This window comes from Pituophis catenifer, unplaced genomic scaffold, assembly GCF_029215685.1.
Source record: "Pituophis catenifer annectens isolate HBS135680 unplaced genomic scaffold, rPitCat1.0.hap2 SCAF_1, whole genome shotgun sequence".
In the NCBI taxonomy this organism is placed as follows: domain Eukaryota; kingdom Metazoa; phylum Chordata; class Lepidosauria; order Squamata; family Colubridae; genus Pituophis; species Pituophis catenifer.
Window position 1 is genome coordinate 87,127,361 of NW_027256881.1, and position 21,596 is coordinate 87,148,956.

The window sequence follows — 21,596 nt, forward strand, 5'->3', positions numbered from 1 at the left end:
CACGTTCTCAAGTAATCTTAGTGCTGCTTTAGTGATAACATTAAACCAGGATCTCTGGAGGCATTTGTTGATCTATATAATATCTGAGAGGCAAGCTGCAAGCAGATTATTAGAGCAGCCCCAGTATGGCTAGAGAAAGCAATATTGCATAACACAAACTTTCAAAAGCAGCTTATATCCCATGGGTCTGAGACCGATGCGCAGGTTGTTTGAAAGAAGCCTGATCTCATCTTTCTTCAGTTACACTGCTGCTGTTGTTGTTGCTTTTCTCCTATGGTCATGTTAGTTCAGTAGCACAAATTGGAACAGCAATAAAAGAAAATCCAAGTTAACTGGAAAGGTAGCATGCACACAGTGGCCAAAAGTTGCTGGACACATTTCTGTTCTTGCCACTTCATCATAGTGATTGCTTGACCAAGTGAGCCAGATCATGCATTCAGCAAGGTTTGTATAGAGAAAAGATGGAAAATGTATCTCCAATAGAATGAAAAACCCAAAGTTAAAGCCCACTACATACTTAGTGAGCCAATGGCAACTTAACATTACAATGATATGGTGGCTGTATCCCAAGATTCATTCATGATACAGGTAGTCCTCAATTTACAATCATTTATTTAGTGACCCCCTGAAGCTATAACAGCACTGGGGAAAAAATGACTTGTCACCGTTTTTCACAATTACGACCATTGCAGCATTCCCAAGGTGACATGATCAAAATTGAGATGCTTGGCAACTGGCATTGTATTTATGATAGTTGCACTATCCCAAGGTCATGTGATCACCTTTTGCAACCTTCTACAAGCAAAGCCAGACTCTCTTAATAATCGTGTTATCATCTTAATTGCAGTGATTCACTTAACTGTGGCAAGAAAAGTTATAAAATGAGGCAAAATTCACTTAGCAACTGTCTTGCTTAGCAATGGAAATTTTGGTCTCAAATGTGGTCATAAGACAAGAACAACCTGTAATGAAATTTTCTCTTCAGTAAGTATGCATAGGATTACTTTGCACTTTCTGTTGGATTCAACTACACTATCAGAAATACATAGGATCCACTATATCCATTTGCCCATATTTTTCTATATTATCATTCCAAGTCAATGTGCTGCAGGCTGGTCTTTTCAATGAAGATTATGAACAATAATTGACCATGTTGGTCTAGCAACGGGTGGAAAATAGATGTGTTTTTTCACTTCCTAGAAGTCTAGAGCTGAGAAGAAGTAGCTGCCCAAAATAACTCAGCTGGATTTCCTGCCTAAAAGAGGGCTAGAGAATCTGGGTCTTTCTGCTCATAGGCTAGCACTTTAACCACTATAACACTATAACTGTGTGTGTGTGTGTATCTATATCTATATATTACAAACTATTCTAAAAATACGAGTTCCAGGTATATTAGTAAAAAAAGAAGCAGACATACTCCGAACTCTGGAACTTTTAAGATTTTAAAATTTTAAAAGAATTAAAATTTTATTTTACTAAGCTTTCGTCAGCCATCTGCTGACATCGTCAGAATATTAAACTACCATTACAGAGATCTCTGCCTTTATATGCCATTAATCAATTTAGCCCTTGAGCATGTAATAGGCCCTTCCAGCCGTCTCCCACTTGTAATCAACTCTGTTGTTTTTGCTGTCTTCATGCTGGATGATGGAGGCTTGATTCCTACTCCCTCCTAGCTTGCTTATCAGTGGTGGTGGGGGGTGATGTTAGCCTGTCAGTTATTGCGATTTGTTGCCTTGTCTGTGACCTCGTGGTCAACCAGGTTTGTTTCTCATTAATCCTATCTATTGCAGTTTGAGACAGCCCTGCCGGGTTGCTCCGTGTTTGGTCAGGACCAACCATGCCTTCACAGGCTGAGTCTGCATGCCCAGAGGTGGAGAGTGGGTGCCCTTGGTCTCTGCTCACCAATGGAAAGCCATATCTGCTCCTCCTGCAGGGTCTCTCCTGGTGTCTCAAAGCCTGGTAGGCTGGTGGCAGCTCGATATGCCTGTTGATAGAATTGCTGTTGGAGAACCAGGCTTCCTTTAGTAGGCGTCCTCCTTTAGTCTTATCATGGGCAATAACTTCAGCCTTTTGAAAATCAAACGTGTGGCCGTGCTCCTTCATATGCGTCCAGATCTGGGAGCGCTGCTCATTGCGTCGAACAGCCAGTTCGTGTTCATGTAGTCTGGTCTGTAACCGCTTGGCCGTTTCCCCTACGTAATTGCTTGCACAATTACTGCAATTGATGCGGTAAACTATTGAAGATGTCTCCTCCTTGGATAATGCTTCCTTTGGGCACATCATTCTCATTCTCAATGTTTGGTCCGGCTTATGCGCCACTTTGACTCCATGTGCCAAGAGGATGCGTGCAGCAGTTTCAGATACCCCCTGTACATATGGGAGTACCTTCCACGCCGCAGTTCCACTGACACCTTCAGTAGGCCGCCGAACCCTAGGTGTAACACACCTTCGGATGTATACACACACACACACACACACACACACACACATAACTGAGGAAGTTCAAGGACAGGTCAAGGTTTTTTTAGCATGGTTGTAACTGGTTGCTAAAGGAATGGTCGTAAGTCGAGAACTACCTGTAGTGCATAAATGGTTCCCAATTTAAATTGAATTCTAAAGAAGGAATGATATGTAATATTAGCAAGAAGCATAAAGTGTCTTGGGAACTGTTATCATATACAGAACCAACTCTCCATATATCTGTGCTGGAATTTTGAGGTGGGGAGTGAAAAGGCTGGCTAGGCTTGAATTGCTGATGGGGTGGAACCAGTTGAAAGGAAATTCTCTTCTCAATTCTGCTCAAGATTCCTCCACAACTGGTAGGAATATAAGCTTTAACAATGCTTAACAGAAATTTTTACCTGGAAGGTAAAAGAAAAACCACCTGGAAGGAAAGAAAAAGCCAACATTTAAAATTGTCATTAATGGGAGTTGTGAGGCATTATAAATTTATTACATACACAACATAAAATCATAGCTGCCAGTTCTTTAGCTGGTGTTGACTTTCACAGATTCAGCAGCCAGACTGGGCATGCCTCATCAGCAACAGGAAGAAAATAGTGAAGATCAGCTGGGGTGGTAGAGCACAGGGGCAGCAGGGCAGCAAAATGGCATAGGTAGAGGGAAGATAGGCAGGTGGGAACTATAAAGTCCATGTTATCATTAGTGCAGGCAGGCTGCCAAGTAGCCACATTTTGATCAGGGGGGGGGGGCACTGCAGTAGCCATAACTAAACCGTACACGTCCCTTTGTTCAACATCATCGTAACTTCAAACAGTCTCTGAACAAAGGATTGTAAATTAAATACCTCTACATGATATCACCAAACAAAATAAAATAATTGATATCACCGGGCAAATGCCACTACATACTAATGTTCAATATCTAACACAAATTGCAGCATTTGTATGATCATGCATACCGTCACTGGCTTGTACTGGTTCATATAGATCTTCCTATCTAAGATGAGGTTTTGCAGGTTGGATTCTGTGGAACCCTAAGTTCCATGGAAAGTTAAATGGGTTCTGTGGGACTGAGAAAAGAGACTAAATTTAAATACTTGTAGGGAGGGTGGTTTTTCCCATTAGTGTCTTGTGTAGAGGGATTTTTCCTTTCAGTTACATAGAAAAATTGCTCTGGATCTCCCTGAAAAATAGCGTCGAGGTATAAAAAACTGCCCATATTTAGGGTTGGTTCCCTAGGGAAAGAAAACTTTAATGTGCTTAGCCGTGTATATCTGCCTCAATGCTGTTTTTTTAGGTATATCTATAGCAATTTTTCTAAGTTATATTGGAAAGATCAGGACTTATCCTCTGACATCCAAATGCCCCATTCCTCTCAATAAGGGGTTTCCAGGGCTTTTTAAAAAATAGATTCAATGGCCTGAAATAAATTGAAAACCTCTGATCTGAGGGACTGCCTTTTCCTTCCGTTCAGCCTGCTTTCCTTCCTTTCTTCCCTGGCTGTTAACTTTTGAAGCAGATGGACTTTTGAAGATACCCTTGCACAATAATAGGAGGCCAGCATTTCTGGCATGTGGGAGAAGGCCGCCTGTGCTGCCCCCAAGATGTGAAAAATACTGCAGGAATTCCATTTGCCTCTAGTGGCAGCACCCAACCAAGCTTTTAAAAAGCTCAAACTAAGCAAAATCAAATGTGGTTAGAATTTGAATGAGAAACTGCCAGGCAATATCAGGACCATCGGCTAGATTAGGAAATTGGAAAACATCCCAGAAATCCATGGCAAATCACTTTGGTACCATTGCCAAGTAAACTGCTTGGGTGTGAACAGAAGTCAACATCCTCTCGAGGGTGTCACTTTTTATTTGTACATTTTTATTTAGAAAAATCTGTAAAGCCACATCTTTTTTTGTCAGTCTTTTGTTAAATTTCAATATGGGCTTTTAATTTTTAATATTGTGTTGTTTTTAATTTTAGGCAAGTGTTTTTGATAAGGTATTGCCAGGTGGAGTACACAAAGCAACAATAAATATATTCCTTAATCTGGTGTCCTTCACTTATGTTGTACTACAGTTCCTATCATCCCCAGAGTAGGAGAATCAGTCATCCCCAGCAGACTCCCTTAAAGATATGCTTGTTTCATCTTCTGCTGATCGCAGGAGTAAGCTCCAAAATTTAGGCGCTACAGTACTCAGGAACACTGTAGTAGACCTCCAGACCGTCAGAGGACGGTGTTAGCCCCACCCACCCCTCTCTCCCCGCCCCTCCCCAACACTTCTGTCGTACGAGAAAGCGGAGAGACGAGCTAAACCACCTCTCAGCTTCGCATCCGGGTCTTGTGCGCGAGATCTCGGGCAGCCCTTTTATTTTTTTTTCCCCTTCTCCTTTTCCGGGAGCGGAATTAAACCCGCCCGCCCCTTGGTTGCGCGCGCCTTCCCCAGAGAGCCCGAGGGAGGGGAAATGGGCGTGGCCAAAGGCACGGAAGAGAAACGTACAGAAACTTTATTAGGAGACTTTGACCGACTCAGCGCTGGGCGCTTTTTTTTTTTTTTTCCACTTTGCACGCGCGGCCACGCCCCCTCCTCCCCCTTGTCGTCGGGCTTTCTCTGGATTGGAACCTTCCTCTGCAACTCTTGTCGGGCAGGCAGGTTCGCGGCGCGAGATCAACAAGCGACAGCCGAGGCGGCGAAAGGCACACGCACACACACACACACAGACGAGCGCGCGCGCGCCCGCTCTCCTCCCCCCCTTTTTTTTTTTTTTTTTTTTTTTTTGCGGAAGGCCTCCTTTTCCCCCCCCCCACCTCCTCCCCGGCCGCTACTGGCGCGAGGAGGAGGAGGCGGCGGCGGCTTCGCGCGTGCGAGCGAGCGCGCGCGGCCCCGGTTCCCTCCTTCACTCCACCCCGTTGTAGGATCGATCCCCGGGGCAGGGCAGGGCCGGGCCGGTGTAAGATGGAGGGTTTAACGCTGAGCGAAACGGAGCAACGCTATTACTGCGACCTCTTCTCCTACTGCGACACGGAGAGCACCAAGAAAGTGGCGTCCAACGGGCGGGTCCTGGATCTTTTCCGCGCCGCGCAGTTACCCAACGAGATAGTCATGCAGGTAAGCCGCTGCCTCCGCGTCCTTCCTTCCACCACCACAACCCCCGAAGGCGACCCAGACTGCTGCTTTTAACCTCCGGCGGGCGGGGAGGGTGGGTGGCTGCCTCGGCAAAGGGAAGGGTCGACGGGGAATTCCTGCTTCCCCTCGAGGCTTTTGAGCTCCAGCTGCAGCGGGAGGGTCGTTTTGGTGTGTGTGTGTGTGAATATTTTTTAAGGAAAAGCGGGGGTCCATTTCTGCAAATGCACCAACCGAGGGAGGGAGACAGTGCAAGCTGGTGGTGTAGCATCTTCGGTTTTGCAGCCCCGAGGCTCCAGCACTTTTTGCCACTTCTTCTTTCCCAGTTGCAGGATCAGCACTTAACGACCAAACGCAAGGTATGACGTTCATCATACCTTGTTTGGTTTGTTTTATTTAAAAAAAAAAAATCTTCCGCAAAAGTAATATAAAATAATGGAAATTAATTTAATTTGGAAATTAAATACGAAGATAGGTGTTTCCAAGGAATTTAGAAGCAAGACTTTTTTTTCCCCTTATAACTTTTGAGTTTCTGTGTTAAAGGTAACACAGAAACAACATTTGCCTTCCCCCCCCCCCTATTTCACTTAGTATTAAATCTAACTACATGGCAATCCTTTTCTCAGTTTTGTTGTGCCCAAATACTCTGAATTACTGGACCCAGTTTTATGGTATGGAGTGGATGCTTCATAATCTTCTTAGCTAGATAAGGTAGCTTAGCTAGGTAAACTCTACCTTATAAATTAGGAATGTATGTTTTGAAATTTAGTGCAGCTGTTTTCTTTTTTTTTTCCCCCTTGGATTCTTTCTGAGAGTATGGAACCATACTAAATACTTTTAAAAACACATTTTTTTTTACTTCATAGAAAGTGGCATAACACTGCCTTTCCCAATCTGATATGTTGAACTTTTACTTATTCCACCAGCTCATTCCACTAGTTTGCACAAAGATAGTAGGTGGTTTGGGTTTTGTAAGTGTGAGGTCATTGGTGTGACTTGATCATCATCATTTCATTACTATCCCAAAGTGTAAGAAGCAGAAGTTGTTGTTAACCTGTATCAGTGCTTTATTTTTTTTTATTATTATTAAATGTAGAATGCAGCCCAACTTCTTTTTGAAGTTATTGAAAATTTAAGGCACTGAAATAGGTCAGTGACAATTAGTGCTTCCAACTCTTTTGGACAGTAACTGATTATTTCCTTAACTTGAACGAATAAAAAGCAGGCAGTGTATTGTATTTTAGCATGCTGTGGCAGGGCTCTCATGAGGCAAAACAAATTTATCTATTAATGATATGGTTAGTAAGTAGATGTTGTGTTACATTGTTTTAATCTATTGAAAGCCTAAACTCTGTATTACACAACTGTTGCCAACAAACAAGTAGAGAAGACCTTATTAAGAATGCTTTGCCCCTTGTATGAAATGGACGTGGCCTTGAATCTTGACTAACAGGAACATGTCTAAAAGATAACTTTTTGACAAAACTTGCTGAATTTGCTTATGAATACAATTATTGTGTTAAAAGGGAGTTGAGTTTTAGTTATACTTGAATGAGATCCACATCTTCTGTAACTGTCAAAATAGATTCAGTTCTGTCACTCTTCAAGCACATTGTATATGTTCTTCTGTTTGCTTTTATTTTCCAGCTTATCACTTTTATCAGTAAGCATTTATATTATGAAGATTAGTAGCTATGTTTATTGCTTTGTATTTGATCATTGTAAATGTTAGTTCCCCTCTTTTGAGAGGGACACCTGTTTTTGTTTTTAAGTATATTTTAAGCAGTGTTTTTCACTTAGACCTTTTAAATCCACATATGTAGCCAGATGCCCTCTAAGTACTTTGGACTGTATCTACCACAATCTGTTTTGCCTTTGGCTGTTCTGTAAAAAGAATAATGTCTAAAGCATCTAATGGGCACAAGGCTGCCTATTACCATTCAAGGTAGTATTATGTCCCCAAATTTGTTGTTTGGTAAAAGTGAGATAGCTCTCAAGAGTTCTTTATGATGTCTCATCAGTATAAGGTCCTTGTTTTTCAGATTCATTAGATCATTTGATTCATTGCTTTTTCTATTTGAAAAAAGCCCGACTTTGAACATTAATAAATGTGCATGTGACTATTTGCCATGTATGCTCATATATGAAAATTATGATACATTTATAAATTAGTCAAAATATTATGTATATTAGTCAAAATAGATGCTACTCTGACTCGTATACACATACAAATACATATACATTTCTGTGTTTTAATTGTTTACAATGAAGTTCTTAAAAGTTTGAAATGGGAAATTGCATACTTTGTAAAACATTCAGAAGTGGGCTAGGACAAAAGCTTGACAAAATTTGACAAAAAACCCTAAAAATTAGTATTTCTCCTGTGTTGATTCAGAATAATGCATTTAGCTTTAACTCACCTCATTGTAATGCATATTGCATAAATATCCAGCAGCCCACATAATAATACAGTTCATTTTTAGCTGTATAACTCTTCAAGTAATGATTGCTTCACTGATTGCTGTAGTTTTTCATATGATTTGTGCTTATACTTAGAATGGAGAGAAACACTACCAGTAAATACTGTTTTACTGTTGATACATGGCCAGTTATCGCCTAAGATCTAGTTCTAAATAAGACAAACTATCAATAAGTAAACTATCTTCCATTTTTGGAGTCTACTTGAAAAGAAAGCATGCAGTAGAAAAATTATTAACAGAAAACCCCAGTAGAATAAATAAGGGAAGGTTGGACTATGCCTCTTTTTAGCCTATCAGTAATGCAAAACAGGAATTATGGAAAATAAAAATGGGGTCAAATTAGGTGTCCCATTATTTCTATTCTATGAAAAAAAATGTAGTGGAAGCTTAGGCAGTTTCATGTGAGCAGGAAGTTCAGTGCATTCTGTTAGAACTTCATAGATTAAACATTTGATTACCTGTATGGAGTGATTGGTGGACAGAAGTGTATCAAATTTTATTTTATTTTTATGTAAAAGCAACTGGACCATCATGCCATCTGTTTGTTCATCAGCAGACTAACTTTCTGAAAAGTGAACCATATCTGGTAGGAATGGAGAAACTGATAAAAGAGAGTTCAGGTCTTTTAAAAAAGGTCCATATGTAGCTAAGAACTGTGTAGAAAAATATCCAGGGGAAAAAATCCTCCAATTGTATTTCTATAAGACAGTAAGACAATGTCTCACAATGTTTCCAGCTTTTCCATCCTAAGCTCCCTGCTTAGGATGAATTACAACAGAGCTATTGTTAAGGAATTGGGCAAAAAATCCAGAATCCATGGTTGGTATGTCTATTCCCTAACTTGTCTAATATATGTAAAAGCAAATTTTACCTTAAGGTTCAAATGTGAAAAATTTCTTTTAATGGTATTTTTAGAAAACTGTACAGCTATGGGTACATCTGATGCAGTAAGTAGTCACTTAAAATGCTGTATCATGTTTAGCTGCTATTAATTGAACTGGAACTTTATGAGTTATACTTAAATAGCACATGGGTTTCTTGCTGAAACTGGGATAATGTTTCAGTTACTACTGCCTTAAGTTTCTGATAACAATTTTTTTAAAAAAATCTAGAATATATAGTTTCTCTAAAGTAAGATACAATTAATGTTTGAGTTTTACATACTACAAAAATAATTCAAGAATATGAAGAACGTACCTGCTTAGGGAGTCTTGTCTTTAAAGCATTTATCAACTAATTAATGAAGAAACTTTGAATCAATACTATGTTTACAGTCAGAGAAAATATAATTATCTCAGTTTTCAGCCCAAAATATTGGAGTTTGTGGGATTGAATTAATCTTGCTTAATGTGCCTAATCCTGCAATGCTATTATATATTCGTTTGCAGCTTTTGTACAAATTGTTGCAGAGACTAAACTTACACAAGAAGAGAGATTGCTTTCTCTGCTGTCTCTAGGAATTCAGTGGTATTTCTTAGCTAAAATAAAGACCCCTCCAAGTTGAACTTGATGCCTGATGACTTAATGGACAAGTCTGTGAAATATATTTTGTCACACCAAGACATATTGTATTCTACCCTTTTTATGTTGCATCAGAAGACCCTTTTGTTTTATATTAAATTTATTGTATAGTTTTTATATATATTTATCTAGGTAAACCTTTCGGTGTGTACTGGAACCTTTTAAAATTAAATCAAATCAAACTGCATCAGTTTTATTACTACTGTTATAATTCAAGTTTTGAGTACCCAGCTTTTTTTATCTGGTATGACAGATTCCAGAATGCTTCAAACCAAATTTTCAGTGAAGTTGCTGAGCAGTAATGGTTCCCATAGCTAATTGACTTGATGTTGATATTGTCAGTCAGATCATTACAGATTGTTTCTGGTAGATTTGCTTGTACAGCATGTTGCTGTCAGAAAAATTTACGATTAAAAACTGAAGTTGAGATTCTCAGAAATTAATAAAAATGAGGTTCTTTTTCTGGTGGAAACAGCAAAATATATTGCCGTAACAAATATTGGGTACTAGTATTCAAACTGGCAAAATTAAGATATTTCACTGAACAGGAATATGAGCTGTTAAGTACCATAAAGCATATTTAAGTTAAATATTGAGCAGAAACTTGGAAATTAGTACCTTATAATATTTTAGCATTATTGGTGAACAGAATCATTGCTAAATAAAGGGCTGCAATTTGTAGTGAACATTTGTATGATTTCAGTCACCTATATTCATTCTGTTGCCCTTTTTGTGGATTTTATTTTATTTGAATCAGTGGCTATTAAAATGTGCATTTAAGATTGCCAAATTTTTCATTACAGTTACAAATGCATGACTACACTGTGCAGTGCTGCATGCATATTATCTATGAGGAAATTAACAATAAGTAATATGCACTCATGCATTGCAAAATTGTCTTATTACAATATGTAGCTATTGAGAAATGGCTCGGTATCATTAACTTTGGATTTTGGAATTATTTATTCCTTTGATAGAATGCATATATTAATACTAAGCTTTATAGACAGATACAATCTCATGTTATGTATATTGATCTGTCTGTAGATCATGGAACTTTGTGGTGCAACTAGACTTGGATACTTCGGAAGAAGCCAATTCTACATTGCTTTGAAACTTGTTGCAGTGGCTCAGTCTGGGTTTCCACTACGAATGGAAAGTTTAAATTCTGGTAAGCCTTGAAATAATATTAAAATCAAATTTAAAAATATGCCTGTTGTCTGACTATGATATATTACTGGACTAGTTCCTCAAAAATGAAATAAGGAACTCATAAAACTGTGTCTCACGCATGACTTGTGTTAGTGTTCTTACTATCACAAGAAAGTGGAACAATCATAGAATTCCAGCTCTTGAGCAACAAAAAAAGAAAGCCGAGTTTTAAACTTCTTACATGTATGTAAAACCTATATATATATGCGTAAACCTTTCAACCTTAAGATTGTCATGCATTTTTAAGTGTAAGGGAAAATGCAGAATTTTATTTTTAATATGAAAAGAAATGTCAAACAGCTTGGCCTGATTTTCACTTTAATTTATTCTCAAAGTCGGCACTTATTTAATCATTTTTCCTGTAGTGGGAAATAAGAATAAATAAGTGAACCTATAAAAGAATGAAATAGTAATTCCTAATAAGATTTCTGCATTCATTGTCAGTAAGTATAGAAGCATGTGGAAAAAAGCACAAGCAGAGAAATGTGTGCATTCTATTACCTGGCTACTCAGGTATTGTGCTGTTACGTGCTTGAGGTGCTTTTGGAGTTATCAAGCTAAAAGCCCAGATTGTGATACTTGGTTAGATATCAAAAAATTTGCAGTGGATTAAATATTTTAAAAAGTGCTATTGGAGATAGCTGCAACACTACACTTTTCAAACTTGAGAGCTTGCTGTTAAAATAAGCATCAATTGTTCCATTAATAGATGCAAGCTTTTCCATGAATCTGAGTTGAAACTATTTTGATTTTCTTCCTGAGGTTCACCAGCTTAGTTGGTCAAGACTACTTTAAAATGCTTTAAATTTGGATTTGGGAAGTTGTAATATTGATACAAGTAAGCTCAGCGTTAAGTTACTATGATACATCTTCTTAAGATACCATGTCTTATTGTTTAGATGCAGTGTTTTTTAAAGGTTTGTGGATCCTTTTGAATTTTCAATATTTCTGCATAAATGTGACCTAAAACATCATCTCTTCTACCCACAAGACCTAAAACTAGATCAAGAGAACCCAATTAAACAAATGACTCAAAAACACAATACTTGTTCATTTATTTATTGACAAAAATGATTCAAAACTACGTATGTTTGTACATTGTATTAAAAGTTACATTTTCTTATTTCATGGAAGGTTCTTGCTGTTACAGCACTCCTGTATCTATATTTATGAATTAAATGCCTTCTGATGTTTGTTAGCAAACAAACACAAAATATTAAATGATAAAAAGATGTGTTTGAAGTTTCAGTAAATTTTGAAAATAAATTATCCCTATTAAAATATTTAAATTTTATATTTAGATTGAACTACAGGTAGTCCTCAACTTATGACCACATTTGAGCCCCAAATTTCTGATATTAAGTGAGACATTTGTTAAATTAATTTTGCCCATTTTACCACCTTTCTTGCCTTAGTTGTTAAGTGAATCACTGCAGTAGATAAGTTTGTAACCTGGTTCTTAAATGAATCTGGCTTCCCCATTGACTTTGCTTGTCAGAAGGTCATAAAAGGGGATCACATGGCCCTGGGACACAGCAACGGTCATAAATATGAACCAGTTGCCAAGTGTCTGAATTTTGATCACGTGACTATGAGGATACTGGAAAGATCATAACTGAAAAACTGTCTTAAGTCATTTTTTTCAGTGTAACTTTGAACTTTTTAGTGTCACTAAAGGAACTGTTATAAGTCGAGGATTACCTGTATTGATGTTTCTGTATTTGAAAATACTGATACTAAAGATAATTGTTCTTTGGATCTTAACTGAACTGTCACAATCTTAATTACTTTCATAGTAAGTAATCATAATACAATATGATTTAACAAAGAATTTTAACAGCTCAAAGTAAAATTATATTTTAATAGTCAAAAGAATTTTGTAATATAAGTTTCTTAATCCATGTCATCTTATTTTGACAGTGAAAGACCTCCCCCTACCCCGATTTGTGATGTCAAAGAATGAGCAAGAATTAAGGCATTCATCCTTGTATTCTTCAGATGCTGATAACTCATCTTCCTATTCAGGTGCAATTCCTCCTCCACCAGGCAGAATACAAGCTAAAAAGGGCTCTGTGAGCCATGATATAGTTCAGCAACGTCCAGCTACAGATCAACAGGTAATGCAATCTAGAGGCTGACTTAGGGGTACATGTGTCTTTCATGTCTAGTTCTGTTACGTGTTAAAATAAAAAGAACAATAGTTGCAAGCTTAGCTACCTCTAATTTACTTTGACTTGTCTAAGAAATTGGGTACCAGGCAATAGTACTGGGGATTTCAGGTACTGAACTTTCTGTTGTTTAAGCAATACATTTAACCACTATTTTAAATTCCATTTTTCCAGCTATCTATATATTTGAATAATAATAACTTTGTGCTATCTCCTTTGTATTGAGAAGTTGCAGTTTTTCCCTCTGTTGATCTTGAGTGCCATTTTAGTTGGCATCAAATTTATCAACGTCTAAGACATGGTTATCCAACCTCTTGGCTTGCCTGTGCCACGTTGAGCAAAAACAATTTTTTTTTTTGGTTTGATTTATATGCCGCCCTTCTCCGGAGACTCAGGGCGACTTACAATGCATTAAGCAATAGCCTTCATACTTTTGTATATTTTATACAAAGTCAGCTTATTGCCCCCACAGTCCTTTTGTTGGAATTTTGTTGGGCTGCATATAAAATATATAATATAGTTAATGTATATACAAATCAAACTTCCTTTATTATTTTTATACTTTTATGATCTTGTGGTGCCACATTACTAGCTGTCCAGGACTGCATGCAGCCCATGGGGCTGCGAATTAGACACACCTGGTCTAAGACATATTTTGTAGGGAAGAATTATTAAAAACCTGCAGTCATCTGCATAGAATTAGGTTGGTCCAGATCTCTGGTCTCAGGAACAGTTTGGATGTAAAGATTTGCCATCTGTGATTTACTTTACTTAACTTAAAGAAAATCGATCCAACATCAGGGAGAAAAAGCAGGTTAAAAATCAAGGGAAAAAAGTGAAAATCATTGGCAGTAAGTATATAGAGTCAATAAATTCCAAAGGCTGAAGTGAAGCAAAATGGATGTCCATGTGTACATGTGCAAATATCTGGGATTAGCTTCCATGCAGTTCTTGTAAGTAACTCCCTTAATTATTTCAGGAAAGATGCTTCCTACATGTTCCCACACAGAAAAATACCTCTTTGGAAGGCTTTGCACAGTCCTAATTCATGTATCCATAGTAATACTGTTTTGACCAAGTTGTTTACCTTGCTTAGAACAGATTGCTAAATATAGACAGCCTTTATTGATTACTTTTCATCTGACTTCCTTCAACTGAAAACCTGTATCATAGAGATGACAGATTATAACTTGTATTAAAATTATGCATTCAACTGTTTTCTGTATATGGTGCTGGCAGCAGAACATGTAATATAATTCCATTAAAAGTATATAATATATTGTTACTGAATGCTTTGGAACCAGGCGTGTTTAAACAAGCTGGGCTTGATCCAGAGATTGTGTTAACAAAAATATATTCTTGAAAGAGTATTTCCTGTCACCTCTCCCCCACAAGTGTGGGGGAGAACAATTGAAATAAGAGAGTAAACGCTGGAAAAATTGTAGTGATATCCTGTCTATTGAGTATCAGACAGCTTTGAACTGAGAGACTTTTCTGAAGATTTTATGTCTGCAGAACTTTTGAGTACAAATTACTATCCTTTGTGAATGTTTCATGTAAAGAGTAAAATCCATTGTTGGAAGGTCCCAAAGGTGTTTTTTTTATCCCAAGAGGCAACTGAACTTTCTGGTTTTTCTTTGAAGATGTTTTGCTTCTCATCCAAGAAGCTTCTTCAGTTCTTTTCGAAGAAAAGTTGAAGAAGCTTCTTGGATGAGAAGCGAAACGTTTTCAAAGAAAAACAGAAAGTCCAGTTGCCTCTTGGAAAAAGCATCTTTGGAACAACCATGACCTGGATGACTGAGAATCTCCATAGACATTGTCGGAATGGTTTTCATCAACAAAACTAGAATAGAGCAGTTCTCCCTTCTTTGCCATACCCTTAACATCTGCTGGTTGTCCAATTTTTTGAGCAGATTTTGCTGAAAAGCAGCAAAGAAAAATCTCAAGTGGTAATTGGTTCATGCAGCATGACTTTTCACCCAGCATGTAATTCCCTGTAGATTTTTTGATTTGTTTCATTCATTTGTTTCTCAATTAAGAGAACTAAATTTGATTCCACAAGAATCTTTGACAATTGCTGTTGTCTTAATAGTTGCATCTGTCATTGTTTGGAGGAGTATTTTAATTGTTCAGTGATGAGATATTAATTTATTCATGTAATGTACTGCAATCAAAAAGATAGACCCTTTCAAAACGTGTTAACCTATTCTAATAAAATGGTATCTTGTGTGATGTCCAGCTTCATATATTCAGCAGCAGAAACAGTTTCTTCTAGATAAAGTGAGGGGAGTAAAATTATTCATTTCCTGAAGCTCCCCATGTACCCTCCTAAAGGTAGTCCTCACTTAATGACTGTAATTGGGATTGGCAAACCTGTCGCTAAATAAGGTGGTCATTAAGGAAACTACACGTGACCACTCCATTTAGCGATGGCAGGACCTTTGAGTTAGGTGACTCATTCATGGTTGTTAAGTGAGGCATCGCATGACTACAACTAACTGCTGGCGATGCCATTGATTGCTTGTTGGAAGTCAACTGGAAAGATAACAAATGCCAATGACGTGTCTGCAGGACACTGAAATTGTTGTAAGTGTAAGCACCACTTGTAAGTCACCTTTGGACTACCCATAATCTGGTTCAGAGGGGATGGAAGGGAAGAAATTATATAAATAGGAATCCATTTCTGGGATTCTAGTTTTTACCCTGCTGGCTGTCCAATTTTTTGAGCAGATTTTGCTGAAGAGCAGCAAAGAAAAATCTCAAGTGGTAATCACTCAAGAAGAGTGATTTTTACAAATACATTTCAGCACTTACTACTTTTCTTTATTTTTAGGAGTCTACATCTCCAGTCGTTTCACCACAGCAGTCTCCACCAACTTCTCCCCATTCATGGAGGAAACACAGCCGCCATTCTAGTGGAGGAAACAATGAGCGATCTGTTGCTGGACCAGGGCCTTTCTGGGCTCCGTTTAATGAAGCACAATCAGGTATTAAGAATTGTCTTCTTGCATTGTTTGGGCTTGTGAAATTCCTTTCAGACAATTTAATAACTAATTAAGGATTCCAGTAATTTGAGGTAGCCTGCCTCTATAATGGGGTGGACTTGTATGTGATATGCACAAAAGTTATTTTCACCATACTTCATGTCTTGAATACACACACTTCAGGCAATGCCGACACTAGTGATAATAATCTTTACCTTCTTCTCTGCACCAGTGCAAACTCCCATCCTTTCTCATTCTGAGAAATCAGTGAGACAATCCTCTTTATTGTCCGGTGGCTTTTTATTTTCAAAGGATCTCTACAGTGTGTCGACATGATGCTTGACTCTTTAGTACTTCAGCTTTTTTTGTGCTTGAATAGTTCAATATCACACAAATATTATATTCTTCCTGGCTATTTGTGCATTGAGGGAAGCCAAATCTTTTGCTGAAAAATTCATAAATGACAATAACCAGTCATGCCACTTTATCATGTGCCCATCCCTTGTTTTATCTGGACCTGCATAATCTTTCCACTGTTTGGAAACCATGCCGGTTTCTGGGGGGGAGGGGGGGGCGGGTATGGGAAAGACAGCTGCTCTCGGGATTAACTGTATGAACTATTATTGACCCTAGAGAATATACCAGGATCAGGCAACCATGCTGCTCCTGCTAATTCCAAAGGTGTGGCTTTAATCAATCAGTCATCGCACTCTAGGTGTGTGAGATTTGTGTCTCCCTCATGTCTGGAGTAGAGAAGGGATGAGAGAGGAAACAGTAAAGAAATCAGTGTAGCACTTCTGGTTATAGTAGTAACTAACTACTATAAGTAATACTTCTGGTTATACTATTTTTTAGTGCTATGATATCTTGGCCTTAGTGCTATGATATCTTGGCCTTCGTACAGTACTTGATCCATTTTAAATCGGTCACCACAATAGTAAGAAGAGTGTTGTAGGGAGATTGGAGGGACAAGAATGATTGTAAAGGGAACCTGACAACAGCAGTACTACGGGCTTTTACTAGGAATACAGTACTGTTTTGGCCCGTCAGCGGCCTGTGCAGTTAGTAGCTGATTCCGACAGCGAGGAGGCTGGTGTGGTGCTGCGCCAGCAGCCTGTGCGGTTGGCACTTGAGTCAGACAATGAGGAGGCTGGAGAAGATGTGTTACCAGAGGCAGGGATTCAGCCAGGGCCTTCAGAACCTCCAGAAGCTCCCATAAGTGAAGAGGAAGAAGAGGAGGAGCCTCTTCTCAATGCACGAGCACACAGAGCTGCGAAAAGGCAGGAGTGGCTTCTCAAGAGGAGGTCTCCTCGAGAATAAGTCTTGGGGCTAATTGGCCACTCCCCTAGCCTATTTAAAGAAGGACGACGACTGATGCAATTTGCAGGAAACAACTTCGTTCACATTCCTTCACGTCTTGATTCCAGAAAATGTTTGATTCGGCTCTTGTTTCTCTCATCAGTTTTCCTGCAAATTGCTTCTGGGCATTCTGCCAACCACAGTAAGATTACAGTTATCTGAAATATTGTGCCTCAGAATTGAGTTGTTATTCTTTGGATTCTTGTTGGCTGTTAATGAAGTTAAATTAACAGCCTTTGTTCAGAAAAGACTGATTTAAATTAGTAAACTAAAGTTCGTACGGACTATGTGTGTGCTGCGTTCTTTGGGATCCGTAGCTGGGGCAGAACAGGTACACTGGTTTTTCCAAATTACCCTTTGCTGATTCATGTATGTACAATCTGATTATCATGGCACTTTAATTTTTAACAGAATATTAGTTACTCTACTGCACGGTTACAGTAGGTAATATATCTTTATCACACGGAATACATTTTATAATGAAGGGAAGCCAGAGTTAGTCTTTCATTATAGTGTGCCAAGGACTGTACTTCAAAGAGTGTATGGATCTGGGACAAAAAATAAATTGCATGTAATTCAAATGAATTACAGTTAAATGTTAATGGCCATATATTTCATAATTTTTCCTTCTATCACATTAAACATTACACCATTGCAGTGACTTGAAAATTATTGCAGCGAGGAGGAACAAGTAACCCACAATTATAGTTTTTACATCCTTGTTTTGTACACTGCTTTCTGTGGTTTTTTTTTTAATAGAGGTACTTCCCATGTTCACATTATTTGCTAAAAAGCATCTATCTAGTGTCAGCATCCATGATTTTTTTTTTTTGTAAAATTAAGTATTGAGAATATAGATAGTTGTACATGAGAAATGCTTATTTTTCTTTCCAATATTGACTTTTCTTCCTTAATCCACTGTTACCTTAAAAAAAAAAAAGCAAGCCAAAATGAAGTACCCTCTGGAGATAAAATCTACTACTGTTAATTTGCCTGATTAGAAGAATAGAATAGAATAGAATAGAATAGAATAGAATAGAATAGAATAGAATAGAATAGAATAGAATAGAATAGAATAGAATAGAATAGAATAGAATAGAATAGAATTCTTTATTGGCCAAGTGTGATTGGACACACAAGGAATTGGTCTTGGTGCATACGCTCTCGGTGTACATAAAAAGAAAAGTTATATGCTTAACTAGGCACTGGTATGGGCTTGATGATGCCTTATTTTTATGGTTCTCCCTATTTTGCAGAAGGGTGGGGGCAGGTTAGTTAATTCATTTTAGAGTACAAATTGCAGGCACAGTGGAACAATTAGTGCAAACTGATACGGCTTTTGGGTGAATATGGGAACATGTTTCTTAGTCTTTGCTTGAAACCCAGATTTGTAATGCTTCTGCCCTTTGTAGCTTACTTGTCTGTGGGAAATTAAAAGTTTAGTAGAAAATATTGGCATAAGTTTTGAATGGAATCCTCAGATTTGGGGATTCATAGCTAACACAACCAGAGAATTTTAGTTTTATTCTACTGAACTAGGAAACGCCCAACAGTGTGTCATCAAAAGAAACTCCAAAGCCTCTTATCTAGTTAAAAGTGAAAGAATCACCCATTGCAACCATGGTTTGGTTGATATTTATTATAGAAAGTATCTCTGACAGCATATCATTGTTGTATTAAAGTTTTGTTTATTAGGAGTAAGTCTTAAGCTCATTCACTGCTCTTGTTACACATTCAGATTTGGGATGCCCAATTTGTTACATTCAAATTTGTTCTGCTAGAAAACTGCAAATTGTAACATGTCTGACTGACAGATTAGGAAACCAAGCCTTGCTAAGCAATCTTTGTAGTAAAAATGATCAACACAATTAGCAGGCTACTGAGAGAATTATTTTGAAATCGGTATGTGAATTAGGAAATCAAGAAGGCAGAGTTAAAAAGAGTATGTGGTTGAACTCAAATTTCATTTGAATCTATATTGTTAGGATCATGCATTAATTTTTTCTAAGCCCCTGACCAAACCACTGTTTCAGCTAACTTAAAAGTATTTCAAGAAAGACATTTCTTGAATAGACTGCTATACTGATTTTGAAACTGACATGCATTCTGATTTTTAGGCTCCTGTAATTCCGGTGATTCAGTGTGGTCTGGCCATTCACCTCCACCGCATCAAGAAAACTGGGTCAGTTTTGCAGATAATACACCAACCAGTACTATTTTAACCATGCATCCTGCTTCTGTCCAGGTGTGACATTTTATTAGTATTATTTTATTTGCTTCATTCCAAATAACGTCAGTCATTTTCATATTGCTGCTAAAGATTTGTGCTGTGTCTTCACATGTCTTTTAAGACTAAGCTCTAATTCATTCTTCCTTTCTCAGAATGTAATCTGGCATTGAACTTCTATCACTGAAGATTCTTGGTCAAGGAATCTTAATTTTAAAACTCATTTGTAAAACCAGCTGTCAGCTTTTCGTTGTTTTTTTATTTTTTTAAAAAATTCTTCTGTGCACACTTTTCATAACATTATGTTGCTTATATGGCTGTTGTCATTTCAAATTATTTATTTATCTGTCACATATATCTGCCCGTCTCAAGAGTAGAGGGACTGTAAGTGGCTTACAGTGAAAGCAATTACAACTTCCGAATATTAAAACTACAATTAAAAGGCATCATCAATAATTAATAATAAAATAACAGAGAATTGATGTTAAAAACAACGCAGCCATTTCATCAAATCATTTCATTGAGATCTCCAGGCCTCCTGACCCAGCCAGTTATGCTTTAAGAGATTTCCGAAAAGATGTCAAGGATGGGACCAATCTCACCTCATCCTGGGGATGATGTTCCAGAGGGCAGGTACCATGGCAAATAAGACCATCTCTTGCCAGATGAAACTCTTTCATAGATTGAACCTGCAGCATATTTCCTGATGCAATGGACAGATGTAATTGCATGGAGTTTGTCCCTCAAACCCGGCCCCATGCCATAGAGGACTTAAAGGTCAAAACCTGCACCTTGAATGGGACCCAGAAGTAACCTGGCAATCAGTTCAACTCATAGAGCAGAGGTGTAATGTGTACTGTTCTCAGGCAACACATTATCCACGCCTTTGCATTTTGCACCCTGCCCAACCTTCCAGATACTCTTCAAGGGCAATCACATGTAAACTGTGTTAAAGTAGTCCATTTGAGAGGTGACCAGGGCATCAGTGAGCACAGTCTCCCGATCCAGATATGGGCACCACAGGTACATAACACAAAGCTGTGCAAAAACCCTCCTAGTTGAGATTGCCACCTGCTCTTTGAGCAGGAGTCACGAATCTAGAAGGATCTGTAAGTTGTGCACTAAATCTGTTTGGGACACTGCAACCCAAGTGCCAATGATGGCATAGTATCTGAGTCAGAGGGCCCCAAAACCCAGAGTCACTTAATGCTATCAGGATTCAATTGAAGTTTGATGTTCCCCCTTAGGCTCCCATAGTCTCTAGTTACTAGGATAAGATATCGACTGCATTGGTTAAGTCACCAGGAGCAGAAAAGTGTAATTGGGTATCCTTAGCATTTTGAAGAATCCACATTCCATGGTGATAAAAGGTGTCACCCAGTGGCTTCATGTTGATGTTGAATAGGAGAAGAGAGAGTACCAGGATAGGGACTGATCTCTTCTACCCAATTACTACCAACTATCCACAAAGATATCATGTTGTTGCCAGGTCAAATAGAGCAAGGATGGTTTCACAACCTCCATCCTGCTGCCGCCAGAGAATATCCAAAATCATAACCAATGCCATTGCCATCCCCTACCCCAACCCTGAATCCTGACTGAAAAAAGTGGGGAAATTAGTTGTTCAGTATGATGTGATCCAGTAGTGCTTCTTAGGGAAGGGTCAGACCCTCTTATTCAAGGAATAATTCATTGCCACAAAAGCTCTCCCACAAGGCAGCAATACTACTTAGACTTATATACCGCTTCACAGTGCCATACAGCCCTCTCTAAGTGGTTTACAGAGTTAGCATGTTGCCCCCAATAATCTGGATCCTCATTTCACTGACCTCAGAAGGATGGAAGGCTGAGTCAGCCTTGAATCGGTGAGAATCGAATTGCTGGCAATTGGGAGAATTAGCTGCAATACTGCATTCTAACCACTGCGCCACCACGGCTGGCAGTTTTAGTTAGACAGGAGGACCATAGATCTAAAGAGTAGGTGGCTGAGCTCACAGTCTTAAGGACCCTTTAAATATTGAAAGAAAAAATCATGGGTCTACTCATCACTAGTCAGAAGTCTAT

At 38.3% G+C, this 21,596-nt stretch overlaps 1 protein-coding gene across 6 annotated transcripts in view; it reads left to right on the plus strand.

Annotated features, from left to right (window-relative positions):
• The first annotated feature begins 5,303 nt into the window (after positions 1-5,303).
• Positions 5,304-21,596, plus strand: part of REPS1 (RALBP1 associated Eps domain containing 1) — a 45,592-nt gene continuing 29,299 nt past the window's right edge. For 2 of the 6 annotated variants that reach the window (XM_070932676.1, XM_070932677.1), the window contains exons 1-5: positions 5,304-5,566; positions 10,630-10,753; positions 12,715-12,911; positions 15,796-15,949; positions 19,423-19,550. In XM_070932676.1, coding sequence (XP_070788777.1) covers positions 5,414-5,566; positions 10,630-10,753; positions 12,715-12,911; positions 15,796-15,949; positions 19,423-19,550 — 756 coding nt within the window. In that variant the 5' untranslated portion in view covers positions 5,304-5,413. The remainder of the gene's footprint in view (positions 5,567-10,629; positions 10,754-12,714; positions 12,912-15,795; positions 15,950-19,422; positions 19,551-21,596) is intronic. The other 4 variants (XM_070932679.1, XM_070932680.1, XM_070932678.1 and 1 more) reach the window with 3 other exon arrangements.